Raw genomic sequence first — 24,858 nt, forward strand, 5'->3', positions numbered from 1 at the left:
TGTTTCTAGCACCCCTGGGTTCAACCACTGGTTTTTTCAAAAAAAGACACCAGACCCACTGACTAAGCAGACAAGACAGAAAGGAGAGATTAAGACCTTCCTCCTTCATCCCTGAGATGAAGTAATACTCCCCCTCCAGACTAGCAACATTTCCAACTTTATCCTTGTCACTTGCATAGGCAATCTCAACATCAAACTCGTACTAGAAAAACAGCACTATGAAGCAGAAGGAGCACACCTTGGAATTCTGCAGATCTAACTGAAACTTTGGCTCCACCACTAATTAGCTGTGTATGTCTTCATTCATCTGTTTCTGCATCTGGAAAACGGTGACAATGCTTACTTTTGGGAGCTGTGGTAAACATCAGCAATGTACCTAATGTGTTCAGATGTACCTAGAAAAATGCCTGACATGCAGAGGTTACCCAATAATGCTATTATTTCTTATTATTGAAGACAGTTCTCCCTTGTTTACACCATACCTAGTGATTACAGACATCAGCAGAGGCATAGATCAGGGCTCCCACAATAATATGGAATATTCCAAGAGTTATGGCACCTTCACTGGTTACTTCTTTTTTTTTTTCTTTCTCTTTCCACACTTTTTGATGCAATGCAGTTGTATATAATGATGGGATTTGTTGTTACATATTCGTACACGTGCACAATATAACAATATAATTTACCCAATTTCAATCCCCAGGATTTCTCCTCTCCCTCCTTGCATCTCACCCTGGCTACATTTTTCTTTTCTTTTTTTTTTACACCCTGGCCACATTTTTTCAATCTTTCCTCCATTCAATGTTTATCTATTCAAATCTCCACTCCACTTTGCCAACTTGAAAAATAAAATCTGTGAACCTGCCCCTCCTGTCTCTTCTTCAAAATACAAACCTCTTTCCTTCTTTCCCTTACCACTATATTTCTCAAACAAGAAGTCTTTTGTTGCCTCTACACCCTCACCTCATGCTCACTCCCTAAGCCACAGTAGTCTAGCTTCCGTCCCCACCCTTCCACTGAAACTGTTATCACCAAGGTCACCAATGACTCAGTAGCCTCATTTCAGGGCTTACCCTACTTGTTCTCTCTGCAATAGCCACTACTGCCCTCTTATAGAAGCTCTCTCATTCTTGGCTTCCCAGATAATACTTTCTCAGAACTACTTCTCTGATCGCTCCTCATTAGGCTCCCTAACTTTACATAACACTACATGTAATTGACAGTTCCTTGGGCTCTATTCTCAAACCCATTCCTTTCCCCATTTTACTCAGGTGATCTACTTCTATGATTTCCACTATCATTTAGATGTCATGATTCCGCCTCTCGGAAGACCCAAAACTCATATCTCCCTACAAGTAACAGATATTTCTCTGGATGTCACCCATAAGTATTTCAAAAACTGTTAGGTACATTGGCACATGCCTGTAGTTCCAGTGACTAAGGAGACTAAGGCAGGGCAACTTAATGAGACCCTGTTTCAAAATAAAAAATAAAAAGGGCAGGGGATATGGTTCAGAGGTAGAGTACCACTGGGTTTCAATCTTCAATACCACAATAATTTAAAAAAAAATTAACTTTCCCAAATTAGCTCTCCTTGTATTCCATGTATTAATAGCATCAAAGTAATATCCAGTCACCCAACACTTCCTCCTTCACCCTCTACTCAAGTTAAGTCAACCGCCATGACCCTTGTTCCAGCCTCCTCATCTGCTATCCTAACAGCCTTCTGGCTGACTTCCCTGACTCTAGTTTTAATCTATCCATCCTAAGCAGAGGTATAAGGGAGCTCATTTTGCTACACTACTCTTAACTATTATCTCCATCTTAAATATCTATAGCAAAGCTCAACTCTAATAGGATCTCAGTTCTTTGCTATGAAATACAAGGTCATTCAGGATCTGGCCCTCCCATACATTCAGCTTCATCTTTCTGCCACTTCTTCCAAGTATCCCAAAACTCCAGCTCAAAGAACAATTCACCACTCCCTAAATATGCCATGCTTTTTTATACTTACATTACCAAATCACCTTCTAGAGTCATCTGCCTGGCATAGTATTGGTCATCCTTGAAGATCAAGCTTTAAACAGCTTTGATATATTCCCTGACTCTAAGATCTTAGACATTTTGATCCTCCTTTCTCTCCCAGTACATTTTCTATGTACCTCTATTGTAGCGTTTGTGACGCTGTATTGTGGGCATTTGTTTATCTTCTTGGTCATCTGTGGGTTGCTCATGGACAAAAACTATTTTTCACAACCCTTGCAACTTGCCCAGATCTCAAGATGAGCAACCAGACTGACTAAAATCTAACAAGAAATACTCCCCACTCTGTCAGGAGAGCAAACTCTAAAAGCAGCAGGAAGTTTCACTGGGTTCAACTTCCCCTCTAGCAAATACCTCCAGATGCTGCTTGGACTCTGACCCCAAAGGAGCTATTCCTAACCTGATTCCTGAGGCCCCACTGCCTGAACAGCCTTTTCAATAAAAAGAGAGCCTCCTTAAGATTAAAATTCTTTGGAAAATAATTTATAAAATGGGCTGTGACTCCAGGGAAGACTGGCAACTGCCAGATACATCTCAGAAAAAAAATGTGAAATAACTCCAAGACCTTTATACACTTTCAAAAGCATATTTTTTTAACAGTCTGGACTCATATTCTTGACTTCAATTTGCCCCTTGGGAAAATGCCCTGCCCCACACTATCACAACAAGTATCTTCACTGAGCAGAAATCTATAATGACTTCTCTCAGCCTAAAATGGTGTAACATGGTAATTAAGAAAAAAGACTGAAAATTTATCACTTAGGCTTGAATTCCAACTCCACCACTTTTTTTTTTAATGGCATGGTTCATAAATTTGAGTATCATCCTTGCACAGGAGCCAAGCTAATCTCCTCTGCATGACTTCAATTTTTATATAATGCTGCAAAGCAAGCCCTTCACCACTTATTAACCATGTGGGTTTGGGCAATTTATTTAAGTTCTCTGAGCCTCAGTTTTCTCTTCTGGGAAACATTAAGATAATACTACCCTCTTAGGGTTGGTTTACTGATTAAATAAGCTAATAATAAAGATTAAACAAACTTAACACTTAAAATGCTAAGAATAGTGCCTGCTACATGGTAAAGACTTAGTAAATTATATATAAGCTTATTCAGGTTTCAAGACCCTCTGTCATTCACAGCCTGGAAAAAAAAAAAAAAACTGTTGCCCTGTCCCAGTTCATTTTCCAACATCTACCAGTTCCCAATCCTTTTAATTTCTGACCTCATTTGTAATCCTTTGCCTCTACTCACAACACCAATGAGCTTCTGCTCAGTTCCTTCCTCCATCCTTAGTTGCAAATTCTCCCTCTGACAATGCTACCTTCAGCTTCCCAGGAAATAACCCCTGCCGTAGTATCCCACATACAACACACATAACAACAGTATAGTAGGGTACAACCTTCTCCAGAGAATTCTATTCTCTGCTCACTCCCAACTACATTCAAGTCATTTTCATAATCCAAATGCCTACTGAGCTTCTGCATTATATAAACATTAAGCAGAGTTTTAGAGGCTGGTTAAGTCACACCATCTCTAGGAAAACTACTAGACTACAGTGATTCATACAAATGTCTGCCTTCCCTCAACTACTAAAGTTTTAAACTATAACATATACTTCCATGTTCATATCATCTAATCATCTCTCCTAAATTTAATTCTGATTTTCAATCAATACATTCCCGTCATCCTAGAACAGTGACTTGGTCATAGTAAATGGTTTATTTTATTTTTTTAGTTATAGATGGGTACAATATCTCTATTTTGTCTATTTTTATGTCGTGCTGAGGATTGAACCCAGTGATTCACATATGAGAGGCAAGAATTCTGTCACTGAGCCACAACCCCAGCCCAATAGTAAAAGTTTAAGAAGTATTAACTGGATATAACCAATCTAACCCAATTTCTTCATCCTTTTCATTTTTCCCCATAGTACTGGGGATTGAGCCCAGATATGCTCCACTGAGCTGTATCCCAGCCCTTTCTATGTCTTATTTTAGACAGGTTCTTACTAAACTGTTGAGGCTGGCCTTGAACCTGCAATCCTCCTACCTCAGCTTCTAGAGTAAGGGAGGGATGAATTAGATCCCATTGTCCTCTCTCCCTCTATCTCTATGCTCGCATCTCCTCTATCATAGTAATGAGCACTACCAAAGATGCATGGATAGACAGATGGAAGAAAAGGAGGAAGGAAGGAAGGGAGGGAGGCAGGAAGGAAGGAAAGCAGAAAGGAGAAATGCCTTACTCAAAACCATATCGCTGGTTAATAGCAGAGTGAGGACAGGAACTCAAAACTGTTTTTTAAGACTGAAATGGTATATGAAATCTCACCCCACCACCACCACCCCAACCTTCTTCTGGGCCACCTACAAATTACCAAGGGAGAAGATAGTTGCCTGGTTGTACTCTTAGTTTCATATAGCTTCCGACCTATCCAATGAAGAGGTAAGAGAGAAAAGAAGGGCCATTATCAGATATTCCCAAGAGCTTCCTAGGTATGACTTTAGGAAGCTCAAGCCAGAATGGGTTACCACCAGAGACAAATTCACTTGACAGCTGCCCTCCTGGAAACAATTAACTTAGCCGATTTTCCTTTGATAGAATCTTAAGCTTGAAGGGAGTATTTTGAAATTACTTGGACTGACAACTGAATGTTAAAAACCCTAAGAAGAGCCAAGTGCAGTGGCACACACATATAATCCCAGTGGCTTGGGAGGCTGAGGCAGGAGAATCACGAGTTCAAAGACAGCCTCAGCAACAGTGAGGTGCTAAACAACTCAGTGAGACCCTGTCTCTAAATAAAATGCAAAATAGGGTTGGAGATGTGGCTCAGTGGTTAAATGCCTCTGGGTTCAAGCCCTGGTTTTAAAAAAAAAAAACACCTAAGAATGCCTAACTTCCTTTGTCCCCACTTGAGTTGGATATAGAAGAAACACAGGCTAGAGGTTAACATTTAACATTTAATAAGAGCTAATATGTCAGGGAGTCTGATAAATGTTCAACATAGATTATCTCATCTTAATCCTCAAAACAACCCTGTGAGGTTATAATATGATTATCTCCATATTATAGATTATTACAGATGAAGTAGGTTCAGAGAGGTTAAGTAACTTTCCCAAAACATTACAGGTAGCAGGCAATAGGACAAGGCAGTCTGATCCAGGACCCATGCATTTTTATCACTAGTTGAGGTACAACTTATCTGGGAAGACTTCCTCGACAATGTCCCCCACTACCAAGATTAGGAGGCCCCTACACCCTCACTATCCTTTACCCCACTATCTCTATACTCCATTCCTTCTATCATAGCAGTCAGCATCACCAAATAATGAGTTCCATAAGGACAAAAACTACTAAATTTTACACTTCCTATGTCCCTTGTACCTAGCATTGCATTTGTGATTTAATCAAGATTTTTCTTTGAGAATAAACAACAACCAAGGAATATAGAACAATGAAGGAAAGACACAGGCTTTAAAGTCAAATGTATTTAGATCTAAATCCAGGTTTAGCCAATTCATAGCTCTGTATCCTGAAAAAGCCACTTGACCTCTCTGAGGCTCAGTTTCCCTATCATTACAATAGGGATTAGAATGTGACCACATATGTGATTAATTTCTCTGCTCTATAAATCTTGCAATGGTCTTAGATAAGTAAAGCAATATTTTTTTGATCAGTTTCCTGGATACAGATTTAGTTTTGTGATATTAAACTATTTTTCATAAATAAATAGTAATGAAAATTTGTTTTTAAATGTAAACAATAGTGTGGTGAAAAAATAGTACCTTATAAAGTGCTTGGTGCATTAAAATTACTGTTTTATTACCATTCTTCTCATTTCTCCTTCTACATATGCTGATAAAAAAAATTAAAAAATAAAAGAACAGTAGTCCAGGAATCCAGAGTCAAATGCTATAACCTTAGTTCTGTACTTCTCCTCTCTGGGTTCAGTTTCCTTATCTACAACTCACAGAACTGCTGGTTCAGTTAAATAAAATTAAATAAATTAAATTAAATTAAATGTGCTTGAGGGTTAGGGTTGTGGTTCAGTGGTAGAGTACTTGCCTAGAAGGTATAAGGAAACAGGTTCAATCCTCAGCATCACATAAAAAATAAACAAAATAAAGTTATTCAAAAAATTATGGTCTATTTATAAAAAAAATGCTTGAGTGGATAAATAATACTAAACAGAGGAAAGAAACTATCATTCCCTATCCTCTAAATAAACTTTTTGCTCTTGGAAAAAAAATAAATAAATAAACTATCATTCCACCTCTCTGGCTTCTAAAATCATTCCTCACCAGAATGCACACTCTGTGTTGAAGCTCAAGAAAGAAGACTAATCTTTCAATGGTTTAGCAGTTATAAAGGGATGGAGTATTTGCAATGTCACTAGGAGAAAGAGCCAATCCCACCAAGGAGCTAAAGTAAGACACTGCCAAGTGGCTGTGCTCCAGGAATCCTTAGCTAATTAAGGCTTTGCTTCCCTTCCCCGTCTGCCTGTGACCTCTGCAAAGGCTAGAGAACACCAAGTGCTCCACATCAGCTCTTCTCTTGGCCAGAGTGACATAAGGTATTACTGGCCAAGGATCAGCGTAAACTATTGCTAAGAGGTTCCTGTCCTTGGTTTTCCTTAGAACAAGGTGAAAAACAAGGAGTCCTTCACTCCTTGTCCTGCGATTAGCAATTCAGGATTCTGAAGAATATGCCCTACACACAGCTACTAGGAACCTAGGTCTGGAACATTCCAGGTGTGACACAAGTGAAGCCAGTCAGGCCCTCTGGATAGAGGAAGAAGCCCTCTTGCATTTGGAACTGGAGGTAAAGCAAAGGGACTGGTCCTCCCATGCTCAGCTAAGAATATCTAATCTTAGATGCTCCCAAGGCAACTTTCAGACTCTTCTTCAAGTTGCATAGGCCTCAGGGACTTAACCACTTCCTTTGCTCATTAAAGCAGAACTCCTACTCCAACACTTAGTACTCCCTTCCCCCACGCCTGGTTCTGGGGGTAAAAGCCAACTATCTCCCCCTTTTTGTTGCAGGAGTTTAACTGTTAGGTTCTAAAAGAATATAAACTATAAACAACAAACATGGGTACGTAAAAAAAGTTTAAAAAGTCTTAATAGCTGGGGATGTAGCTCAATGGGAGAGCATTTGCCTAACGTGCATAAAGCCCTGGGTTCAATCCTTAGTATCACCAAAAAAAAAAAAAGAGTTGAAAAGTTAGTTACAGTCACTGTCCCCACTTCACAGTGCCTGGTTCCTGTAATAAATGTTGCTATTAAAGAACAGCTACAATCCATTAGTTTTTAAAACTTATTTTTAAATAATGGAATGACAGTTTCTTTCCTCTATTTAGTATTATTTATCCACTTTAGCAAGTATTTTCAAGTATAGTTCAAGTCAAGCCTAATTATGAGTCTCAATATTTAATTAGGTCTCTAATGAAATAACAGACAGAGGTAATAAACATCAATGAATCCTACAATCATTAGGCAAAAACTGACACAAGTGAAGCCAATCAGGCCCTTTGGATAGAGGAAGAAGCCCTCTTGCATTTGAAACTATTTTAAGGAAATATTTTAATGAATACATCAAGTTGACAACCTCTGACCCTACATTCATTTTAACCTCACAAAAAGGAAATCAGACAGATTCAGTTAGAGAAGAAAGAAAAGGGGGGAAAAAGATTAAACCTAAATCCGACCAAGCCTTAGGATCAAACTCCCTTTTTACAGGAAATACAGAAGATATAAGAATGTCTTAAATGACACCATAAGAAGACAATCAACAAAATCCAGAAATTGGAAAAGCCTTTAAGCAAATGATCTACTTCCTCTATATAAAATTGCAAGAAAAGAGAAAAAAAGAAGTGGGAAGCTATGGATAAGGCTCAAGATTTAGATCAAGCAATGTATAGACCTTCTTGGAGTACTGATAAAAATAAATCAATTCTGCAAAAATATCAGGGCGGGTATATCTCAGTGGTAGAACAATTGCCTAGCATTTAAAAGGCCCTAGATTTAATTCCTACACAATCAGTTTTTTTAAAAAAATCATGGTCATTACAGGAAATTTAAAATAAAATCACAAGTTGAGAATATTAAAGGGATTTATTGGTTTTTTAGGCATGATAATGACATTTTGGTTATCTTTTCAAAAACAGTTCTTTTGGATATATAGTATCTGAAATGTTTACAAATGGAATTTGCTTCAAAATAATCTAAGATGATGGAAGAATAAAGATGAAACAAGATTAGTAAAATTGTCCATGAGTGCATAATTGTAGATAATGAGTAATGGGCACATGAGGGTTCATTATATATATTACATTTATTATTATTTTTAAATATGTTTATAATTTCCATAATAAAACTTTTAAAAATATATTTTCATTATAGATGAACACAATACCTTTATTATTATATGGTGCTAAGGATGGAATCCAGTGCCTCACATGTGCTAGGCAAGCACTCTACCACTGAGCCACAACCCCAGCCCCACAATAAAAATTTTTTAAGTTCAAAAATTAAAAGTTGGCCAGGCATGATGGTGCATGCCTGTAATCCCAACAATTTGGGAGGCTGAGGCAGGAAGATTCCATTTCAAAGCTAGCCTCAGCAACTTAGGTGGCTCAATGGTTAAGTGCCCCAGGGTTCAACCCCCAGTACCAAAAAAATTAGAAACTGGAGATACAGCTCAGTGGTATAGCTCTTGGTTTGTTCCCCAGCATCTCCAAAAAAAAAAAAAAAAAGCTAATTGTGGAGGGACTACAATCTACAATTGAGACTTATCAGAGGAGCCTCAAGTTCTTAGCAATGACTCACCCCTCCCACAGTGATTCCTGAGGTACCTCTGGGAAGCCAGAGGACACCTGAAAAAAAAGTTTAAGAGTCACTGCTGCATTGGAAGAAATACAGATCCTGGGTAACAAAAACTGGATTCAAATCTTGGCTCTGCTGCCTTAATAGAAGTATGACACCTTACAGAAGTTACCCTCAGAGCTTCATCTTACTCTTGTGCAAATAGGGCTACCTCCCAGAATAGCAAATAGGATCAAATAAGAGATTGAAATATTTTTATGTTAGAAGAGAATTTGCCTTTTATTTCTGACAGTAATATTAGTCAACTCTCACCCCATTCCTAACTTTCATGCCAATCCCTTCCAATCTTCATCAAATACACATAAATACACATAAATATTCTGTGAATACATGAGAGGCAGCAGAAATCAAGATTCGATCAGCCAAGTGCGGTGCTGTATGCCTGCAATCCCAGCAGATCAAAAGGCTGAGGCAGGAGAATCACAAATTCAAAGCCCGCCTCAGCAAAAGTGAAGTGCTAAGCAACTCAGTAAGACCACGTCTTGAAATAAAATACAAATAGGGCTGGGGATGTGGCTCAGTGGGGAGTGCCCCTGAGTTCAATCCCCAGCACAAAAAAAATTCAGTGGGCAATCCCTATATGTGTGGCCATCAGAGGACATATGTCTCTAAATCACCATCCCAAAAGATTAAAAAAATAATTAAAAGGCACATGTAATGAAGGCCAACTATTGGGGGGAAATGGCTGAATACATATATACACATGTATATGTATACATATGTAGCTATTAATATGTGTATTGTATATATGTATACATATGGTTACATATGTACACACATGTCTATGTATATGTGTGTGTGTGTGTGTGTGTATCAGTACAATCTGAACTTTATCAGTTTAATTGCAAATAAACAGCTCTTCTGTGAGGTCATCTTAAGATTCCATATACCTCAACATTGATTCTGTTATGACAATTTTCCTCTTAATCAACTGCATCATAACAAATAATGTGGTTGTAAGACCATGATATTATCACTATTTTGCACAATGTCATTGTAAGAGACCTATTCAGTTATAATTTTGTAAGCATACTAATGATCAAACCTGCATGGACATTAATTAGAGAATGGGGTAATGGGACAAAAATGTTGCAGGTACTTATCCTCAATAAAAATGGAAAATGTTTTATGTTTGTGGGTTTATAAGCACAACAAAAGAGCTACCTTAAAATGATTATGCATAAACTTATAAGTTCTATTTATTTTGAAATTCTGTCAGTGTTAGTGACAGTTTATTTAACTGCCTGTTCCTGACTCTGAAATAGTGAGACCAATCTTTTTATCAACACTTAGATTACCTTCTTTCACAGCCCTTTATGTTTTAAAGGGTTTTGTCTATAAACAAAGTGCATTTACTGGGAAATAATTCAACCTTTCCAGCTGTGTTTATTAACACTACTTTTTCTTCTCAAAATGTTGATCCAGATTTTAACCAACCATATACAATTATCAGAGCTTCATAACAACATGTTTGAGCTAATATTGCTAATGAACAAGAAAGTGAAAGTAAACATGTAGATATTCAAGCACTTAGCCCTGCTAACTGTTGCTTATTTTGGCCTTACACTGTGTCCAAGGTCATTCACTCACTGGACAGGTTTATGTCCTATGATGCCATCAACTTCCAGTCAAAGAACTACTCAGCACAGGCAAACTAATGTACACACAGAACTAGCATAACTGAAATCAAAAGCAAAGATATGTTCATTGTATGTAAATGTACAATTTCCATTATGCTTATTAAAATCCTGAGAGCAACTTAAATTCACTATTTATTCAAAGATAAATATTTATTAAGCATCTCTGTCCATCCATGTTAGCTAGGCATTATGGATATAATGAATGAGATATAATAGTTCATGGCCTCAGGAGATTCACATAAACATATCCCTTTACTGCTTTCATGGATTGCTAAGGTTCCAAAGGACACCAAAATTAAGAGAGTGTTACAAGAGATGACATTTTTATTCCCTTATGAACACAATTTGTCAAAAGGCAGCCTGCTCCAAGAAGCAGCCTCAAAATCACCAGTCTATGGGGAAGTTACAAGCTGCCCCACTGCTAGAAAATTAAGAAAAGGGTTTCTGAGATAAAGGTTTTTGTCTACAACTCAACAAACGTTTACCGAATTTCTACTTTGTCCTTTTGGTTGGTTGTTTGGTTGGTTGGTACTTAAAACCCAGGAGCACTTAACCACTGAGCTGTATCCCCAAACCTTTTCTTATTCTTTAAGATAGAGAGCCTCACTAAGTTGCTGAGGCAGGCTTTGAACTTGCAATCCCCCTGCCTCTGCCTCCCAAATCACTGGGATTACAGGTGAGCACCACCATGCCCAGCTATATCTGTATCTTGACCTGGGTGGTTATTACATACATGAGCATACACATTGGTAAATATTCATCAAGCATTTGATTACTTTTATTGTATGTATGAGATAACTCAATACTTGTTTTTTTCTGATGAGATAAAGATTAATCAGTCCTGGGGATGTGGCAACTGCTGCAGCAGTAGCATGACAGTGAGCACAGTGGGATGGGAGAAAGAGCTTTCCATTCATTTTGTTCCAAGAAGCTAGTGGAGGAGAAAGTAAAAATCCCCAGTAGGTGGGTTCTGATTACTGGTGCCATTGGACTTCCTGGCAGAGCTGTATACAAAGAATTTCAGTAGATTAACTGGCATGTTTTGGGTTGTGGTTTTAGAAAGGCAAGACCAATATTTGAACAAGTTAATCTATTGGTTTCTAATGCAGTTCATCACACATGCATGATTCTCGGCTTCATGTTATAGTATATCGCACAACAGAGAGGCCAGATATTGTAGATAATCAGCCAAATATTGCTTCTCAACTTAATGTGGATGCTTTTGGAATATTAGCTAAGGAAGCAGTGACAGAGCATTTCACATCTGTAATAGCTTAGATTATGTATTTGATGGAATAAATCCACCTTATAAGGAGCAAGACACACCAAGTCCCCTAAATTTGAATGGTCTGCATTTTCTCCTAATTTTGTTAGGAAAAAATGCAGACCTGGAAAACCATTTAAGAGCTGCTGTTTTGAGAATTCCTGTTCCACATGGGGGAAGTTGAAAAACTTGAAGAAAGTACTATGACAGTCATGTTTGTTGAAGTGCAACTCGGCAATCAGTCAGTAAACATGCTCTACTAGCAGCAGAGGTTTTCCACATATGTCAAAGATGTGGTCACTGTATGTCAGCAGGTGGCAGAGAATGATGGAACTGACAATTAAGGGAACCTTTCACCGGTCTGGTAACAAACAGATGACTAAGTACAAAATGACATGTGTAATTATGGATGCCTTCAACCTCTCCAGCATTCACTTAAGACCTATTACTGACAGCTCAGTTATAGGAGCACAACATCCATGAAATGCTCATCTCGACTGCTTTAAATTAGAGACATTGGGCATTAGCCAATGAACACCATTTTGAATTGGAACCAAAGAATCACTCCAGCCTTTCCTCCCTGGCAAGAGATGGAGACAAACAGTCTTCTATTAATTTAGGTATTATGGATTTTTTAAAATGAAAAGTATAATATGTGACACTTTTTAAAGAAAAAAAGAAAATCGGGGCTGGGGATGTGGCTCAAGCAGTAGCGCGATCGCCTGGCATGCGTGTGGCCCGGGTTCGATCCTCAGCACCACATACAAACAAAGATGTTATGTCCGCCGAGAACTAAAAAATAAATATTAAAAAAATTCTCTCTCTCTCTCTCTCTCTCTCTCTCTCTCTCTCTCTCTCTCTCTCTCCCCCACTCTCTTTAAAAAAAAAAAGAAAAAAGAAAGAAAAAATCATCTGTAAGGTACTCTTTAATTGCAGCTCTTAATGATCTCTCAGGCAAATGATGGTCTTGTACTAGTGAAACTGTCTAAAAAAACTATAGGCAATGAGGCTGTTTGCAGTAATGATTTTTGTTTATCATTTCATTTGTTCTGTCTTAACTTGCAGTTTGAATAAAGTAAACTATAATTCTTAAATATTTGAGAATCAGAAATGAAACAGATGTGCTATAAACATATTTTGGATGAAATATATTGTTCATTATTACAACTTCCATATTTTCAGGGTGTTTTGAGGGGGGTTATTGTGTTGGTTTGCTTGTTTTTTGAATTTTTTTATGTTTTGTTTTTGCAGTTGTTGACACTTGTATGTTGATTATTTCAAAATGGTGGAGCATGTCTGTAATCCCAGTGGCTCAGGAGGCTAAGGCAGGGGGATTGCAAATTCAAAGCCACTCCCAGCAATTTAGCAAGGTCCTAAGCAACTTAGCGAGACTCTGTCTCAAAATGAAAAATAAAAAGGGCTGGGATGAAGCTCAGTGATAAAGCGCCCTGGGTTCAATCCCAGTACCCAAAAAATTTAAAATTTTTTTTAAAAAATAAAGTGTGTGAAACCATACAAAAATTACTGATATCATTATTTGCTTTGGTTGAGCTCAGATCAAATACTTGAAGAAAGAAACTTTATTTTTGCAACTTCAGTACAGTATGTGTATGTATATATATATATATATATATATATATATATATATATACACACACACACACACACACACACACACACATATATATGTATGTATATATCCATCTACAAGTTTGATGCCTCCTGCTTTCTTAGCAGTGTATGGTAACCACTCGAGAGAATGGGTGTATGTGTATTTTTTTTCCTGAAACACTTTTATTTTTTAGCCTTTAATGCAATTTATTTATTATAGCATTATAGTTGTACATAGTAGTTGGGTTCATTTTTTTTAGTTGTAGATGAACACAACACCTTTATTTTATTAACTTATTTTTATGTGGTGCTGAGGATTGAACACAGCGTCTCACACATGCTAGGCAAGTGCTCTACCACTGAGCTACAACCCCATGCCAGTTGGGTTCATTTTGACAAAAATCATACAGTCAAGGAATTTTATTTCAATCCCTAACCCCTATCTCTTACCTCTTCCCTCCCCTATTCTCCTTCCTCTACTCTACTGCTCTTCCTTTCACTAATTTATTTATTTATTTTTGATTGATATTTTCTACATATACATAAGGTAAATTCTCTTTGTTACATTTATATGTGCATATAACATGATTTTGTTAAATTCATTCCATATTTTATCCCCTTTCACATCCTTCCTCCCTCCCTCTCATTCTCCTTCTACTCCACTGATATACATATTTATGATATCGAATCTCCACCACCACCCTTTTTCCTTTATTTTGCTCTAGCTTCCACATATGCAAAAAAACATTCAAACCTTGATTGCTGAATCTGGCTTATTTTACTTAGCATGATGCTCTCCACTTCCAACCATTTACTGAAAAATGCTATTATTTCATTCTTCTTTATGGCTGAATTAAACTCCAGTGTATATATAACACTTTTCTTGATCTATTCATCTACTGACAGGCACCTAGGTTGATTCCATAATATAGCTATTGTGAATTGTGCTGCTATAAACATTAAAGTGGCTTTATCACTGTGGTATGTCAATTTTAGTACTTCTGAATAAATACCAACAAATGGATTAGCTCGGTCATATGGTATTCCATTTTGTGAAGAATCTTCATAGTGCTTTCCAGAGTAGTTGTACTAATTTACAGTTTATGTGTATATTTATATTTTAAATATAAATATATAACCATTCTTTATACTCCATGTTGCTGTGATGCTTCATATGTGTGGTTATACTAATAATAAAAGATTTTATAAGTCTTCTGATTACTCATAAATAATGAGTAATAAATATGTATTGCTGGGGCTGGGGATGTGGCTCAAGCTGTAATGCGCTCACCTGGCATGCGCGGGGCGCTCAGTTCGATCTTCAGCACCACATAAAAATAAAATAAAGATGTGTGTCCACTGAAAACTAAAAAATAAATATTAAAAAATATATGTATTGCTGGCATGTAAAAAAAAAATTAAGAGCAGGGGTTGTGGCTCAGTGGTAGAGCATCTGCCTAGCATGGGTGAGGCACTAGTTCCATTCACAGCACTGCATATAAATAAATGAATAAAACAAAGATCCATCAACAATTAAAAAATTTTTTTTAATTAAGATTAATCAGTCCGTGCCCTCTAGCAATTCAAAATCTGATAGAAGGATACCATTAAAGTAAAATGGTGATAGTGAGGGGCTATACTAATTACAATAATGGCACAAGAGAGAAAATGAACAAATTAAATAAGAATGAAAAATCAAATCTTCATAGAGAAGAAAATTTAAAGATAGCTTGAAGAATGAATAGGTAATTGGGCGTGGTGGTACACACCTATAATTCTAGCAACTCAGGAGGCTGAGGCATGAGGATTACAAGTTCAAGGCCAGTGTAGGCAATTTAGAGAGACCCTGTCTCAAAATAAAAAAATAAAAAGGACTTGGGAAACAGTTCAGTGGCAAAGCATCCCTGGGTTCAATTACCAGTACCACAAAAAAAGAGAGAGAGAGAGAGAGAGAGAGAGAGAGAGAGAGAGAGAAGGGAAGAATGAATATGTAACCTTTTAATTGAAGAAATAAAAATATTAATTAATTAGTACCTATAGTACCTAGGTAATGCCTAACACTCAACAAGCATTTCAAAAAATAACATTTTCAAGTGCTAAAGAAGTAGCAGCAAATAACCACATTTTACTCCTCCTAAGGAGGCAGCCTGGTCTACCAAAATAAAAGAATCTATCAAGGCCACTGGAGAGGCAGCATATTGCAGTGCTTGAAAACATAGATTTAGAATTAGACGTGAAATTTCTTATTAGGGCTGAGGGTGTAAGTCAGTGGTAGAGAGCTTGCCTAGCTTGAGTGAAGCCTTAGGTTCCATTCCCTGTACCACAAAAAAGGGAAAAAAATAATAATAATTCTAACTAGATTTGAGTCTTACTTCCACCAACTACTAGATACTTGACTTTAGATTCTTCATTTATAAAATGAGAATAACAACATCTATAGCATTGGCTATTGTGAGAATTAAAAACATAACTATACCTGGCACATAAGTACCCCATATACATTTGATTTTTAATCATAAAAATCATTATTATTAACTGTCTGTTTAGAAGTAGCTCAGAATATCCTGTGACTTCCTGTTAGGTCTATTTGAGCACTTAACACAGTACATGACACATAGTAGGCAAGCTTCTTTCTCACACCCCCTGTAAAAAACTTTTCTCCTTGTACCAATATGATTAAACCACATTTTTTTTTATGAATTGACCTTTAGTGGTAAAATAATGCTCTTGTCTTAGGTATCTCTGATAGACCCCCAGCACCTAGCATGGGTATTCATAACTGCCTGGCACACAGTAAACACTAACTAAAAATAGGGAACTCCTGAGAACACTCTAGGACATGGACCACTGAAGGGTCAATGATGGGTCACTTCCTAGTACAGCAAGGCCACTCCCTCTGCTTTACTACCCCTAGAGTCATTCATGCACAGAATTGATCAAGTCTCTAACCAGAAGAAGGCCTACTCATTTACAGAGCTCTCGAATCCTCACAGTAGAGCTGGCTATTGAGATGACAAGAAGGAACAAGAAGGATTCAGATGAGTCCCTCAAAACAGCTTTAAAGACTATATGGCAATGTCCAAACTATACATTATCTCTATTTAATACCTGGGTTGTAAAAGTAAATTAAATACCCATTCTTACAGTTCCTATTCTGGCCATTGACAGAGAAGGGAAGTGTTCCTTGCTTTTAATACTGCTTGTTTGGAAAAGCTGATCTGGGAAATAGCTGAGAACATATCCTGGTAAATAGGATCAAGCAAAAAGTTTGAACCCCACAAAAGTATCTCAATCATTCCACCTTGCTGAAAATAACCCAAATGAAAAACAAGCAATGTAGACTACTTATCCAGTTTCACAGCAAAGGCAAGCCTTAATCTAACTAAAGAGGACAAATCCTCCACTCCTCAACTAAAGCAGTGTAGAAGTCTCACCTGTTTCTGGCCCCATAGCAACTGGCATAGCTGTGGCACTGCTCAGGCTTCATCTTTCCAAAACAGCAAAGGAGGAACAAGTGCAGAAGGGAAGGGCCTTCTGCAGTCAGCCCAGAACTGCTCAGAGGGGTGATGAGGAGGGAAAGATTCCTAAACACAGAACATCAAATTTGAAGGTGTTTCAGGTCATACTCCAAAAGAAGTATTCTGCACCTTTGCTTCTTCTGGCAACAATCTTAACCAATTCCTCCATCCAGGCCCTTTATCAAGGGTAGGCTTTCCTATTCCATGTTAAAATCAGCCAGCCTGTAGTCTCACATACCAAGTTCATCTCTTGTCTATTTATTACACACCTTGATCCATGTCATTAGAATCAGTTGTTTACAGATCTATCTCCCCCAACATATTAAGTATTTTTAGAGGCAGGATCCAGGTTTCATAATGCTCACATATCCAGTTTTGTGTAGTGCAGGGGTAGGCTCAGAAAAGATGTTCAAAGGTCTGTTTGTTGTAGAGCAAAAGTGAGCAGATATAGAAATAGGACTGGAGGGGCTGGGGTTGTGGCTCAGGCCCTGGGTTCGATCCTCAGCACCACATGAAAATAAATAAACAAAATAAAACAAAATGTAGTTGTCTGCAACTACAACTAAAACATAAATATTAAAAAAAAAAAAGAAAGAAAGAAATAGGACAGGAAACTTAAGGTCAAAAACATATCCTGAACCAGTAAGATGGTACAAGCCTGTAATCCCAGCTACAGACAGGATTGCAAGTCTAGCCTGGGCAATTTAAAATTTTTTTTAAAAAAAAAAAAAGGCTGGGGATGTAACACAGTGGTAGAGTATGCCACTAGGTTCAATCCCCAGTAACACACACACACACACACACTCACACAAAGTATCCTTCCTTTTCTCCCTAGAGACCTGAGCTGAAGCTGGGTTTCCCAGGCTTACTCTCCTATTACTTAGCTCATTGCCATCTCTCCTCCCCTGACTGTGCACAATCCTATGTGAACTAGTCCTTGGATTCCTGTCATTCTATGTGTATTTCACCTCCTGGGTATTTGGGAACTCCTTAAGTATATGATCCAATTTCTCTTCTTATAGCACAAAACATAATACCAGCCATAAGGAAGTCCACTGGCACCTACTGACAGGGAGAAAAGAAAAATAAATTCCCCTCAAACTTTTAATTGCTCATCTATGAAAAGATGAAAAAAAAATGGTCTGTCAGCAGGGCACTGTGTTACATGCCTATTGTCCCAGCTACCCAAGAAGCCAATTGAGAGATCACTTGAGTCACAGGAGCAAAAGACCAACCTAGGCAACAGAGCAGAACCCATCTCAAAAAAAAAAAAGTGTGTGTTACTTGTAACTTGTATCTCTCAGCTAATTGTTCCCTCAGACTTGAGTTCTTTCTCTCTCTAGGTCCTCAGCTGGTTCCCAGGGAATTCTCTATAAAGGGTTCAGGCTAAATGCTTTGGCACCTATTTTTGGCCTACAATTTTATGATATTCAAGATGTCCACAGAACTGAAACAACAACCCATTCTTCACATCCTATATCTCCCAAACTAGGGGAGTGACACATCCATGCCAATTCTTAGCCAAAAGGGGAAAAAAAATTCTCTTGCATGAAAGCAGAGCAATGTTACATCTTTTATCAACCCACACACCATGGGCCCATAACTAAGATCATGTTCAGGCTCACATCTGAAACTGGAATATGGTCCAGAAGTCCTCAACTCTGTAGGCGAAAGTCCTGGGAAGAGACTTATACTCAGAAAAGAAAATAAGTTATAATTTTCTATAGATCTCAGCAAGATCTAAATTATTTATGTTTAAGTTGAGTTATAATTCACTACTGTGGTTTACCCTAAAAGTTTGACCCTAAAAGTTCGTGTACTATAAATTTGGTCTCCAGTATGGCAGTGTTGAGAGAGTGGAATCTTTTTAAGAGATGGAGTCTAGTTGGGCATGGTGACACAAACCTATAATGCCAACTACTCAGGTGGCTGAGGCAGAAGAATCACAAATTCAAAACCAGTTTAGCAACTTAATGAGACCCTATCTCGTGATAAAATAAAAAGGGATAGGGATGTAGTTCAATGTTAAACCACTTGCCTAGCTTATGCAAGACCCACAGTTAAATTCCCAATATCAAAACAAACAAAAAATTCTAGTGTAATTAATTAAGGTCATGTGGCTTTACCCTCATGAATGTTAAATCCTGGTCTCAGGGAGTGGCTGGATCTCACAGGAGTGAATTAGTTCTCCCAAGAGTGGCTGTTATAAAGTAAGGACAGTCCATGAACTTGGTCTCTTCTGCATACAACCTTCTCTTCTTTCTCTTACCATGATGTGATGCAGCCAAGGGAGATCTCACCAGGACTTTGTACGATGCTGTTTAGACTTTCCAGCCACCCACATCATAAACCAAAAAAAAAAAAAAAAAAAATCTTTTCACTTATAAAGTACCCAGCAACACAAATTGATATATAATTCATATATTTCATCTTTTTAGACTGTACATTGGTCTTTAGTATATTCATAAGGCTGTACAATCATCACCTCAAACTAATTTAGGGACATTTTTAACATTCCAAAAGATACCCCATACATTAACAGTCACCTCCCATTACCTCCCTTACCCCAGACCCTGACAAGCACTAATCTACTTTTTGTCTCTATAGATTTGTGTATTCTGGTTATTTCATATAAATGGAATCATATGGTATGACCTTTTCAATTAGCATGTTGTGAGGTTCAGCCATGTTATAGTATTTATCAGAACTTTATTCCATTTTATGGCTAATTAATATTCTATCACATGAATATGCCACATTTTATTTACTCATCAGGTGATGAACATTTAGGTTGTGTCTACTATTTATGTATTATGAAGAATGCTATTATGAACATTTCTGTACAAGATTTTATGTGAACATGTTTTCAATTATCATGGGTATACATCTAGAAGGAAAATAGGTAAATCACATGGTATGATCTATTTTTATGTTTGAAGCTAAATTACCTATAAAACATTTGAACTTTTTAAAAAATATATTTTTAGTTGTAGATGAACACAATATCTTTATTTTATTTGTTTATTTTTATGTGGTGTCAGGGATCAAACCCAGTGCATCATGCATGCTAGGCAAGCGCTCTGCCACTGAGCCACAATCCTGGCCCACATTTAAACTCTTTTGTGCATTTTTTTTTTTGAAGGGGGGTATCAGGGATTGAACTCAGAGATACTTGGCCACTGAGCCATATCCCCAGCCCTTTTCTGTATTTTATGTAGAGACAGGGTCTCATTGAGTTGCTTAGCGCCTAACTTTTGCTGAGGCTGGCTTTGAACTCGCCATCCTCCTGCCTCAGCCTCCCAAGCTGCTGGGATTACAGGCATGCGCCACCATGCCCAGCTCTAACAACCCTATTATTATTATTTCTATTTTACAGATGAAAATATTAAAGTTTTATAAGTTAAATAACTTCCTTACGGCCACAGCTAGCCAGTAGAGCCAAGATTTAAACTCAGAAATTCTAACTCCAAAGTTTACACCTGTTTAATCTCTATATTACACACAGATGATTGTATATAAAGAGATAATGCCAAAAATAAGGTCCAGAAAAAGAGAGAAAAGACTTCAAAACTGTAATGTTCAAAAGTGGATATAGAGAGGAAAAATAAAAGACTTCATTAAAGAGAAATGAAAAAGCCAGTCATGGTGGCACATCCAGACAAGTTAGCACACCAGGAATTCCAGCTACACAGGAGGATTACAAGATATAGACCAGCCTGGGTAACTTAGTATGACCCAGTCTCAAAATAAATAATAATAGTAATAATAATAATAATAATAATAATAATAATAATAATAATAATAGGATAGGGATGTAGTTTAGTGGTAGATTACTCCTGGGTTCAATCCCTTGTACTGAAAAGAACAAAAAGCATGAAAAAGAATTACCAAGCTAAATCCATTCTGAACTCAGGGCCCACTCAAGCACAGCTCCTTCAGACATCTTCCTGAATGACTCCAGGGCATACTAATCTCTCATTTAGGTAAGAAATTACATGATTTGTAAGTACCCAAAGACAAGAGTAGAGACCACATTTAGTCTCTTTTATGGCCCACAGTGCCACCAAAGAGCAGAACTCAAAGCAACCTGGCTCAAGCTATTTTTAGAGGAATGCTGATTATTTAATCCATTTAGGTTCAGACATAGCAAAAAATCAGGCTGAATTGGAAGAAAGAGTGAAAAGTGGTCTCCACACTTTTCATCCTGGGCACTAAACACAAGAGGGACCCAAGTTCCCAAAGCTATTCCCTTTTGCTAATTTACATGGAGCCCCAATTGAGGCATGAGTTTCATTCTCAGCCCCTGAATTAATGCTGCATCAGTATCCCAGACAAGTTAACATGAGAATTTCTAGTAGAAGTCAGCTCCTTTTGCCTTCAAGGTGCTGAAAAAAATCTGGCTAGTTCCCACATTGTTCACCCATCCTCTCAACTTGGGAAAGGGAAAACTAAGCATGCTGGTACCAGTTTACAAAACATTCTCAGACAGTAGAAAGAATCAGACATAACTTCCCTATGTTCATATATGTATACGTGACAAATGAGTGCAACTCCACATCATATAAAACCACAAGCATGGGAAGTTATACTCCATATATGTATAGTATGTCAAAATATATTCTATTGTCATGTGTAACTAAAAAAAAATCATTTTTTTTTTTAAAAAGCATTTTCAATGTGAATTAACTCAATGAGCTTTTACAATACCCCCCACAATACCAAGGCAGGGATTCCTGCAAACCATTTTATAGGCAAAATATCTCCAACCTTAAAATTTTAAGTAACTTTACTAAGTTACAGAGGTACAGCAACAGAATACCCAGGTCTTCTCATTCCTGGTCCAGGTTCCTGTGAATTGACTGTAAGGCCCAAAAACTGAGAGGCCTTCCCTCACCACTCTAACTAAAATATCACCCCCATCACTCTCTAAACCTTTGCTCTATTTTATTTGTTTCATGGAATTTACCTAACATCATGTTATATTACATCTATTTGTTTATTGTCTATCTTCCCTACTTGAAAACAAGACAGTAGGGACTATTATATTGCATACCATTTAGCTAGCAGAGTTCCTGGCATATAATAGGGCCTCAAATATTAAATATGTGGATGAATCTAGTGCAGCACCCAACTGATCCCCACCAAACCATTAATGCCAAGTAAGCCTTCAGCTATGCTCAAAATTCTAGTCTATATTTGAGTTTCATTTAGCATTTATTTTGACATCAACTACATGAAAGGTCATATACTAGACGCTAAGGATAGAAATGAATCAAATATTATTTTCACTCTAGAAACATAACCTAGAAAATAGTTTGGCAATTCCTCAAAATTTACACATAGCATTCATTACCAGATGACCCAGATATTCCACTCCTAGAAATATACCCCAAAGAACTAAAACATACACACAATCAGATACACATAAAAACATACATATTTTTGTTTTCGTTTTAGTTTTAATTTTAGTTTTTGCAATATTGGGAACTGAACCCAGGGGAACTCTACTCCTGAGCTACATCCCAGCCCTTTTTATTTTGAGACATGGTCTTGCTAAGATTCTGAGGCTGACCTTGAAGTTGAGATCCTCCTACCTCAGCCTCTCAGGTAGCTGGAATTATAGGCATGCACCACCATACATGGCTAAAAACATATTCTTAGTAGCACATTTACAACAGCCAAAATGTGGAAACAACCCAAATATCCACCAATTGACAGATGACAAATTGTGATGTGTGTGTATACACTCACACACACACACACACACATGAAATATTTTCCAGCCATAAAAAGAAATGTGGTAGTGCACACCTGTAATCTCAGTCACTTAGGAGGCTGAAGCAGGAGAATCACAAGTTCAAGGCCAGTCTTGGAAACTTAATGATACACTGTCTCAAAATAAAAAAAAAAATGATAAAAAGAGCTGGGTATGTAGCTTAGTGGTAAAGAGCCCCTGAGTCAATTCCCAGTACAAAAAAAAAAAAAAAATGTTTTTAAGGAATTAATTACTAATATATGCTATAACCCAGATGAACCTCCAAAACATTATGCTAAGGAATTGGGGATGCAGCTCAGTGGTAGAGCAGTTGCCTAGTTTTCACAAGGCTGGGGTTCCGTTCCCAGTACCATACACAAAAAAGCAGAAGGAGGAGGATGAGAAGGAGGAAAAAAACGTTAAGCAAAAGAAAGGACATAGTCATATATTGTATGTTTCCATCTACATAAAATATCCAGAATAGGTGAATTCATAAAGATAGAATGCTGAATTATGGCTGCCAAGAGAAAGGAAAAGGGGGGAATGAGAACAACTATTTAATGGGTATGGGTTTTCTTTGGAATTATGAAAATAGTTTTGAAATAGAAGTGATGGTCGCACACCATTATGAGTATTCTAAATGCCACAGAATTGTGTACTTTAAAATGGTTCATAATATTTCCTGCAACTTTCAACTCAAAAAAAAAAAAAAAACAATGGCAATGGTACCATACTCTAAAAGGAAAAACTCAAAAATCATTAATATTTCCTCATCTAGCTGTCCCTTCCCTACCTCCCCAGGAAGTCTACCCTCTCACCCTGCAGTCATCCAAACTTGCCATTTTAGCAATGAGTTATATTCCTCCTTGGTTAAATTTTATAGTCATTTTTTATATGTTGAACAGTCTAAAATCCCCAAATGAGAAAGGAAGCTCTCTTTAAAATAGGATCCAAGTGGTCCTTACAGCACAAACCAAGTCATGGTTGGGGAGTATGGAAAAGGAGCTGACTGCCTTCTCTTGAAGCAGCAGTTTTGAGTGGTAGTAGCAGAAAACTAGATGCCAAAGACTCCACCATCACACAGTGGTGTGAATCTGATTATTTTTCTTTTGGGGAGGTGTGAGGAGTTGCTGGATGTGTGAGGAAGTATAGAGAAGTATTTTAAAACAGTTTTGAAGGGGCCAGGGTTGTGGCTCAGTGGTAGAGTGTTTGCCTAACATGTGTGACGCCCTGGGTTTGATCCCTGATACCATATAAAAATAAAAACAAATAAAGGTATTTTTTCCATTTACAACTAAAAAATTTTTAAATAAATGAACTAATTAATTAATTAAAAACCATTTTGGAGCTATATCCAGTTTCTAAAATAACTAAAATTTCTCATTAACTTGGTTCTTGACTTTCCAGAAGTAACAATTCCAAAAGTAACTTTTAGAAGCAACAATCCTAAAATCAAAGTCCTTCAGAGAAACAAGAATTTCACTCTCCAAGACTGACACTGAAACCACACCCATGTTGTCCATAAGCTGATCATTGCCCTCAGAAGGCACTGGAAACCTGGAGACTACAAACTGTGGGTAAAGCATTAAAATTCAGCCCCTATTAGTCAACAGGTTCCAAGGCAGTATCTGGTCACTGATGCTCAGAAATCAAAATGCAAGGAGAAACCTGCAAAGGTCAGAGGCACGACTAAGCCCCTCATGCCACTTAAGAATCCTATATTTAAAGTAATATTATATTGATAATAAAAAGCCAACAACTTTTTTAAGGTCCATTGTATGGCCCTTAAATTCATGCTCATAATAGCTCTAAGACTAAGAGAGAATAATGATTTACCCAGGATCATGAGGCTAATAAAAAACAGAAAAGCCAGATTTCAAACCTCGTCTGACTGCTTCCAAATTTGTGCCATTGACACAACATGAAACTGTCTAGCAGCCACACATTCCGCCTTATTTTCTGGATCTCCAGGAGAGAGTTCTCTGACCATTCAAAATAATCCAAAGTGTCTTAGTTCAACATTAATCCTAGTAGCATGACATAGACAATGGTAATATAGAACACTGAAGCCACTAAGAGGTACCTGACTGCTATCAGGACTACTCTGCCATTCCCTGGATCATTAACCAAGGCTCCTGAAAACC

At 37.4% G+C, this 24,858-nt stretch overlaps 1 protein-coding gene and 2 pseudogenes across 5 annotated transcripts in view; 1 reads left to right on the forward strand and 2 right to left on the reverse strand.

Annotated features, from left to right (window-relative positions):
* Positions 1-24,858, reverse strand: part of Stim1 (stromal interaction molecule 1) — a 258,583-nt gene that overhangs the window by 174,067 nt on the left and 59,658 nt on the right. The window contains exon 1 of one of the 5 annotated variants that reach the window (XM_046441804.2): positions 16,876-17,062. The exons of the other annotated variants lie outside the window; for them this stretch is intronic. Within the exon in view, the coding sequence (XP_046297760.1) occupies positions 16,876-16,903 (28 nt within the window). The 5' untranslated portion in view covers positions 16,904-17,062. Of the gene's footprint in view, positions 1-16,875; positions 17,063-24,858 lie in introns of those variants that run through there. 5 annotated transcript variants of the gene reach the window in all.
* Positions 2,834-2,933, reverse strand: LOC124091275 (U6 spliceosomal RNA; annotated as a pseudogene).
* LOC124091203 (methionine adenosyltransferase 2 subunit beta-like) lies at positions 11,439-12,445 on the forward strand (annotated as a pseudogene).

This window comes from Marmota monax, unplaced genomic scaffold, assembly GCF_021218885.2.
Source record: "Marmota monax isolate L192 unplaced genomic scaffold, Marmota_monax_Labrador192_F-V1.1 WCK01_AAM20220418_F8-fsc00068, whole genome shotgun sequence".
Lineage (NCBI taxonomy): Eukaryota > Metazoa > Chordata > Mammalia > Rodentia > Sciuridae > Marmota > Marmota monax.